The sequence below is a fragment of the Pyxicephalus adspersus genome, chromosome 5, assembly GCF_032062135.1.
Source record: "Pyxicephalus adspersus chromosome 5, UCB_Pads_2.0, whole genome shotgun sequence".
NCBI lineage: Eukaryota > Metazoa > Chordata > Amphibia > Anura > Pyxicephalidae > Pyxicephalus > Pyxicephalus adspersus.
Genome location: NC_092862.1, coordinates 115044891 through 115053715, shown reverse-complemented (window position 1 = coordinate 115053715; position 8825 = coordinate 115044891). Strand labels below are relative to the sequence as shown.

The 8825-nt window shown below is 40.6% G+C and overlaps 1 protein-coding gene across 1 annotated transcript in view; it reads left to right on the top strand.

Moving 5' to 3' along the window:
• The first annotated feature begins 6456 nt into the window (after positions 1 to 6456).
• FAM221A (family with sequence similarity 221 member A) overlaps positions 6457 to 8825 on the top strand; it is a 15430-nt gene continuing 13061 nt past the window's right edge. Inside the window, exon 1 of the mRNA XM_072412513.1 lies at positions 6457 to 6626. Coding sequence (XP_072268614.1) covers positions 6535 to 6626 — 92 coding nt within the window. The 5' untranslated portion in view covers positions 6457 to 6534. The remainder of the gene's footprint in view (positions 6627 to 8825) is intronic.

Sequence of the window (8825 nt, the reverse complement as noted above, 5' to 3'; positions counted from 1 at the left end):
CCAACATACAAAACACAGTTGTGGGAGTAAGCCTAGCACCTGCACCAAACAAAACATTATTAGTACCACATGAAAAATGTTTTGGCAAACTTCTATGGGACCCATTTCTCCATAAAGTTCTTCTCAGATTCCAGACTATATGTTTATATGTCACAACAAGCTTTCAGTTGGCCTATTAACCTTGGGCAGCCTTCCAATATTGTTGACTGCTTAAGGAACTTACCTTTCCAGACCCCGAGGGGAGGTGTAAGACTACCATGTGACCTAAATCCTTCCTTTATTGAGGCTCAATATTTGCTGGAGCTGAGGGTGACGTGCAATGTTGTGAGTGCAATGATAAATCTTTAACAGATGTTAGCAAAAATGTCACATCTAGCTGTTTGGGATTACAGGAACAGAGAGTGAAATATTCACAAATCCCATCCTAAATCCTTTGTGCTAGATAGCCAACTGTTTCATTCCAATATATTACCATTCCACTAAACAGTCATAAAAATATTATGGATCTTCTAAAATGATTAGTTGGTTATGTTCATGACCATTATATTTTTAAGCAGATACTGGAGTTTATTGTACATTATTACACAGTATTACATTTACCAAAAAACTGAAAGTTATGATTTGCCTTCTGCTTTTGAAAGTGATATTACAGGTGGCAAAATACAGCAATCCTCAATGGTAGATTTTAGCAAATGAAGGTCCCCATTGGCTCTACATAAGAAAATGATTGTTCTCTTAAACCATGTAATGTATACCTATTATCATTTTTTAAAATACATCCTGTGTAATTGACACACAGCAGCAACAATGGTTAAATATATTTGCCAATGTAATTTACAAGTCTTAATCTTTTGACTTGCTACATGCATTCCCTATCACCCAAAGAAAGCCTGGTAAAAACCTGGTAGTTCTAGGAATAGGGGAACATTTGATATTGAATTTACCTCTCACTATTCAAGCGGAACTAAACCCACTAGACTCACCTTGTTGAAGATGATCTTCAATCATATTGATTGACTGGGCCTGGATCACACAACTTCCAGGTAAGCATGCTGGAAATCATTCATTCCCAACAAGCATAGGGGAAGTTGGGATCGCTAGGTTCATATGCAACTCGAAAAATGACAACTAGACAAGGATCAGGCAGATAAAAACAGTTATTGTAGAAGGGACATCGCCTGTCCCTTTTTGCAATATCCACCCCCCTGAATCACACAGGTGAAAAGTGGGACTTTATTTCCTATTTCAGTACTCATAAACTGGCTGGGAGGTGGAATACAGTCAGTTTCAGTTCCCTTCCCTCACAGTCCTTTTAGGCTTAGTCCACACGGACTGTTTCCCCAGCGTTTAACCTGAGGCTTTTAAAGCCCATATTTGAAGTCCTCATGCATTCCAATGGGCTAATCTACACCAGGACATTTCTTAAACGTTGCTTGCAACGTTTAAAAAACTAAAACGCAGGATAAACGCAGGAAAACGCATAAAAACTCAATGAACTCAATGGAGGCTTTTACAAGCGTTTTTAGGCTTTTTTATGAAAGCTTCCATTGAAAACGTTTTTAGCAGGTCTTTGGAATCTGGAAGCCCCCTTTAATAAAGAGCCTCCCAGATCTCCACCATCCCACCCTGGGGAATGAGTACAGGGGTACATAAAACCCCTTACTCATTCCCTGACAGCTCAAGCATCATCAGGATTTTCCTTTCCTCTCCCGCTCCGCTCCCCCGATTACTCCTGCAGCCCTAGAGGAGCTGTAGTATGTGTTATAGATACAGAACACATGTCACAGCTCCTCTAGGCCAGCGGGTGTAATCAGGAGAGCGGAGCTGTCAGAATAGCAGAGCACCGCTGACTGCTCCACTCCCCTATTGGCAGGAGCAAGGGAAATCCTGATGATGCTTGAGCTGTCATCAGGGTTTCCTATTTCTCAGCCAATCACAGAGCACTAGAGATGAATGGGCTCAAGTCTCCCCATTCAAGTCTAGTGCTGAATGGCTGAGAAACGTAAAACCTCAGCCAATCACAGAGCACTAGGGGTGAATGGAGAGCCTTGTCCTCATTTAACCCCTAGTGCCCTGCGATCCCTCACTGTCAGGAGGAATCCCAGGGTTGTGCTCATGTCATGACTGCAGCCATGGAAATCATCCTGTCATTGGGATAACCTGAAAAAAAGTTTAGTTACACAAACACACATTTAATAAAATAAACATTAAATCCTCGACCAATTTTTTACACACATTTTAACTCTTTCAGGGAATGAGTAAGGGGTTTTATGTACCCCTGTACTCATTCCCTGAAAGGGTTAAAAATAAACCTTTTATAAACGCTTATGTAAAATCGCGGCAATTCGTGGTAAAACATGTCATAGGCGTTTATAAAAGTTTAAATTTAAGCTTTAAACCACTTGTAAAATGACATAAAAACGCATATAAACATGGTAGGAACATTTATATGCGTTTTTAAAACTGTTCATGTAGACCCAGCCTTAGCTATAATACAAAGCTATAATACTTTTAATACAAGGACCCAAACGAGCAACTTTTTACAGTACTGGAATCCAAGAAGAGAATTTCTACCAAACTGTCAGCAAAGCCATTCAACAACAATTTACAACAGCTGTATAATAAAAAACAAACACAAAAATTATACACATTTGTTTCTGTTTAAGTGTATTTGTAAAGAAGAAAAGTGAAACACTTACATGTTAATAAAACAATAATTATAATAGAAAACAGGGTCAAAATTCCTGAGTGTCATCCAAGTGTAGTAGCTCATATATACCAAAAAAAGTAAAGTGGAATTTCAGGCAGATATATAATGTACACTAAACTGGTGTGTAGGGATTTCTATACACAACCATCTCTAGGCATTACAGAGAAAGGCCTTATTGATGCCAGGCAAAAATGCCATGTTGATGCCAGAGAATGGTCTGAGTATATGGGTCAGAGTTGATAGAAAAGCAACAGTAACTCAAAAAAACGCTTGTTACAACTAAAGTATGCAGAAGTGCAGTTTAAGATATCAAACCTTGGGAGCAGATGGGCTACAGAATCACTGGGTACCACTGTCCGCCAGGTACAGGTATCCAAGACTACAATTTGCATGGGCTTCCTAAATATGGGCAGAAGAAAAATGGAAAAACATTGCCTGGTCTCATAAGTACACAGTCATTTGTACATGGTCATTGTTTTATAAAGACTCCTGTATGCTGACTGGTAATGTCTTGTATTCTGCACTACATGTAATACAATGACCATTGTTATCCTGGTCAATGTTGTTGAACTCAAAATGGAAAATGCTAAGGAGGGTAAAGGTTAGGTACAAAGTTGGAAGGGGTCAGGTTATGCACACAGTAGGGAGGGATTAGGGTTAGGTAATGGAGGTGGAGGGGGTTTAGTAACCAGGTTGGAAGGGGTTAGGTTAGGAATCAATATAAAAGGTGAAGATTTGGCACCAGGTTGCAGAGGGTTAGGTAAGAAAAAGGGGGTGAACGTTAGGCACCTAGAAAGGGAGAAAAGGTTAGGCACTGAGAGTTGGGGTTTGGCTCCTCAAGCACTGGGTTGGAAAGGATTAAGGTTGGGCACCAATTTGGAAGGGGTTAGATTAGGCACTAGGTAGGAAGAGATTAAATTTAGGCAAAGGGGGATGAGGAGTTAGGGTTAGGTACCAGTTTGGATGAGAGGAATGTTTGTAATCAGGTTGCAGAGGTACTAAGTGGGGGAGTAAAGTTTAGGCACTGAGAGTTGAGGTTAGGCACCAAATAGGAAGGATTAGGGTTGGGTAACAAGCAGGGTGAAGGTTTGGCGCCAGGTTGCAGGGGGTTGAGGGAGGTTAGGGTTGGGCAGCAGGTTGTAAGGGGTTTAAGAATCAAAATGAGAGATGAAGGTTAGGAAGTTGGAAGGTGTTAAGTTAGGTAAAGGGGAGTTAGGGTTAGGCTCCAAGTTGTAAGGGGTTGAGGTTATGAACCAAGGTGAGAGATGAAGGTTTGGAACCAGGTTGTGGAGGGTTAGCTACCAGAAAGGGAGTAAAGGTTGGACACCGAGATCAATGTTAGGTAATAAGAAGCAGGGTAAAAGACAGGTACAAAGAAAAGGATGAAGGTTATAATATGGCACCAGGAAAAGAGGGGGTAAGTTTAGACAAAGTATGAAGGAAAAGTTAGGTGCCAGGAAGAAGGGCCACTCTTGGTTTGGCTGTGAGGAGGATATGGTTAGACACCAGGCAGGGAGGGGTTAGGGGAACTATACACAAAGGTTGGTGAATGTGACAGAACCTCGGACTGTCAGTATGGCGGCAGTGCAGACATGAATGTACAGGAATGTGTGGGTGTGTTTTTTTTTATTTTGGGGGACTTTTCAGTTTAGTTCCCCTTTAAAGGCTAAATACCACCAATGCCTGTCATCAACTTGCTTGTTTCAGTATGTGGGGCAATGCAGAACATGTGTTGGTGTGCTGGGTTGTCATTTTTATGTTAACGGCATCATAGGAACCCAATGCCATACACCTTATTGCGATTATAACACATTGCAAAGCAAATAGTAATGCATGAGCATCTAGTAAAATACTCTGCATTGCTAAGGTGTGAATGAGTCTTTAGGGCCCACACATGTGCTGTTGGAATTCATGCACAGTAACATGCATCCCGCATGTTCATATTGATGCCATTAATTTTTAAAACAGAAATAAATTCTTTGGAGGATGATGAGGTGATACCATAATTATTATGGAACATACCCGTCTAGGTCCTAGGGTGCCGCCATCTTCACTGTCGTCTCCATACCTAACTTCCATGCAGATGGCGACCCTCTTCTTTCACTGGATGTTGTAACCCGGGCACAGGGTTTACATTATCTCTGTGTGTGGCGGTACAGACCCGAGCTCTAAGCTACTACATGGCACATCGCTACATGGCTACTACTACATGGCACATGCAATGTGTAGTTTAGAGCTGAAACTAGGGAGTAAGTTATTTGACAAAATAGACATTGCATGTTTCTATTGTGAAGTAGTACTATCTCCGGATGATTTTTTCTTGTTTTTTCATTTTAGGTCCACTTTTATTGGAATGCGATCAAACCTGTAGTCCTGAAAATAGTGCAGGTCCAATTTTTAGAACACTGTGGAGTATTGGACAACCCAGTTAAAGCGGAAGTAAACCCCAAAAAATCACACTTACCTTCAATCCCGCAGATCAATCTATCCGTCGGGAGGTTTCTTCCATCAGGTTCAGCGTCATCCTGGTATCTGTCTTCGGCCCGGTGCAGAGGGGACGCATCTTCACCTCTCTTCTTCCGGGTTCTTCTTCCTGAATCACACTGCCCAGGTGCTAGATCGGGTGAAGTAGATTGGAAAAAAACTTGGCGATCTCACTGCGCATGTGGGAGATCGTCAATTTTTTTTTTCTATTGATGAAAGGGCTCCTTCTGCTCATGCCCGAGGAGAAGGAGCAGCCAAGAGGCTCCCGGAATGCGTGATGTAGGTATCCCGGGAGGTTCTGTGCTCCCATTCATTGTTGATTGCAATCGAGAATTAAGTGGACGGGGCTGTTTTTTTTTTAAAAAAGTGTTGCACTTAAAAAAAAAACAAAAAAAAACTAAATTTGTCCTTTAAAAAAGAGGGTTGTCTACCCTTTTATTTAAAGTAAAAATTCTGAGTTTAGGTACGCTTTAAATAAATTGACTTCCTTAATGAAGCACACAGTAATATGCTATGGGAACACATGATCACACTGAAGCTGTACGTGTATGTGTAAGTGGGTCCATACACCACTATGTGTATTAGGACACACTGCCTCAGGTTGCTCGTTTAAACCAAATCATCTACCACGCACCATAACTCAGGAAAATAAGTGCAGTGCACTGCAATGCATGTTGTTCATTGGGGAGCTTTTCAAAACACACATAATGCACAAATGCAATGAATAATGATTTGCAACATACCACAATGCATATATACTATGTGTGAACTATGTGTGTTGTATTAAGTATACAATTAATGTGGCCTAAACAAAGAAAAGCTGGACATTTCACACATATAAACATAGGGAGTCTAATAATAAAGCAGTAAATCTGACATTCACAAAAATTCTCTGGTGTAGAATCAATCACTGCTATTAAAAAGAAGATTCTCCACCAGGGGATGTTTCTGAATGTCAGATTTACTGCTTTATAAATAGGCTTCATACAGTTATTCTTCTTTTTATTATTAGATGCATGCTTTATTGTACTGATGTAATCTGTGCCAGTTCTTGTGTTGCTCAGGGATAAAAAGTGGGATAACATCTCCCCAAGATTTTTATAGACTGCAATAAAAACCTGAAATATCGTAACTTATCCTTGCTGCTATAATGCAGACAAACTAATAATTAATTTAACAAAATTTAAATTTACTGTGAAACTAGGTATAGGTAACATCCTCCCTCATTCTGACTGGATTTGTTTTGTTTTATTAATAGAGTTGTTGGTGAAGATGATGGAGGAAAACTTTTCACCCCAGAAGAATATGAAGAATACAAGAAAAAAGTACTTCCAATTCGAATGCAAAACAGATTGTTTGTCAGCTGGAGATCACCGAACGGGATGGACTGTAAGCTTGTGGGACCGGAGACCCCCTGCTTTTGCACACACAGGTAAAGGTTTCCTGTGTCATGTTGTTACATGAGATTAAAAAGTGTTGTTGCTCGGTCTTTATGCTTCTATATATGATGACGGCTGATCATGGGTGGTAGGAGGGCAGGTGGGTGCTGTGCTTTCTGAAAACCTTTCACTACTACTCTTTCTTGGTATTACTCTGAAGAGCCCTCCGCCTTGATACAGGCATTGGCAAGCTCTCGGGAGTATATCAAAATGCCTTAATTTGGTATTAGTCTTGAGCAGTGCTTGTTCCTAAGCAGGTTGTATTAGCAAATACACATGCTGACCTTTATTAATAAAAAGAACTGAAATCAAAGTAGTAAAAGGGGCGGCCAGGAGCAATGAGACAGGGAAGAAAAAGGTTAGATGATTTTGAATGTCCTTGATATCCATGATTTGAAGCAGGCTCTACCTACTTCTTGCAGCCGTCTGTGCACATCGTGGGAGTGGAGTAAATTACGTAAACCATTCAGTATAGGAGAGGAGCTTGTACAACAGTACAGGAAAATGTACTCCTTTTTCTCACTTTTACCATGTGTGCATGCTTGCTTCATGTTCCAGCCTTCCTAACCAACTTGCAGAAATTTCCAGTTTGTTTGGATGGCTGCGTTGCCTTGCAGGGTCCTATACAGTTTGCCACAGCAACATGCAGGACCCCCAAGGATTACAAGGAGACAGCGTTCATTTCATGCATGTGCAGTACTTCTGCACTTCTGACAGAACTGGAACTGTATAGCTGGCCAATCTGTGTATGTGCAGTACAACTTGGCATTGGCTACCAGAAATTATTTTGATCTGCCTGTGTGCAGTATTACATCATAAGGCCTGAAAATATCTGCCTCATTGTGCGCCCAGTATTTGTGTGGTAAAACGCATCCCCACACAAGTTTATTTAGGATATGAAGTCACTACAGTCAGCACTGCGTCAGGGTGGGCAGCAAACAGAAGCAGTTAGGATTGAGCAGGAGTTGATAAGTGTGAAAGCAAGCAGGAACATGGAAGCACAAATAGCCACAGATGGCAAAAGAATCGTCAAGAATTACAGAAAGCATGAAGCTCACAGGAGATAGAAGGGTCCTAGAGGCTTAAGGATCACACAAGGTAATCACACAAAAGATCAAGTAAAACTTTTTAGGTTTTGGGTAATCTCAGAAGCACCTCTCGTTTTGGCTGTATAAAGTGTATATTTCACAGGTAAGGTAAGACAAAGCAAGTACAATAACAGCACGAAGGAAATTTAGCAAAATAGTAGTTAATTTAGAGCTTACAGGAAAATGCAAGGTCCACTTATATTGTCTTATATTGTTATATTGGGTCCCTCCCCATTCACAAATCAACTCCTGTTGGAAGGTATAAACTGTACCTGTAAAGAAAAGTTAGTTATACTTACTTTCTGCTTGTCTTCTGCCTTTGGCATCTATGTGAGGGTGAAACCACAATCCTTCCAAGGAGATCATGGAGCATACAAAGTAGCCAACATCTCATGAGGAGACATGCTTGCAAGGGGCTAAATTATCTTTTCCATGGGGTTTCACCTACTCTGCATTCTCCAAGAATCTTGCATTAAAGGATGGTGCTGCTTTATTGAGAAATGTAAAAAGTGGGAGTGAAGTAAGTATAAATGTTTGTGGCCAGACAATTTAAGCATACCTTGCGTTTTGTGTGCAAAGGCCTTTTTTAAGTTCATAGAGAACGAGAGCATTATTAGTATTATTGTTTCCAGGGTGTGGCTTTGGTTCTTCTGCTTTTCTTTCATAGGTAAACAAAGATTAGATATTGACCTGTGTTTTCTGATTGAGACAATAACTAAGCAGCTTTGTCTAAGTTGTAATTATTCTACCCTAGTTTAATGGATGGTTATAGAGGTGCTTAAGTTCTTTCCTTTTGTAAAGATGCCACTACTCTGTGAATATGTATTGAGGCATAGGACACATATCAGTATCAGTATTCATAAGGCTATTCAGCAGTTCTGGCTGAAAATTTGTCATCTAGGACTTTGGCTAACATCCCATGGTTACTGCTAAAGCTCACAGTAGAAGTTTCTGTACCTTTCCTAAACCAGGGCAGTATGATCAGAAAACGGAGGCTATTGTGGTGTGCTTGAATCTACATTTGTACCACTTTTTTCTGCAGCATGTGCCTCATTTAGGTATACCAGCTGCTTTTTGTCTGAACACTCCCTTGAATTTGATTTA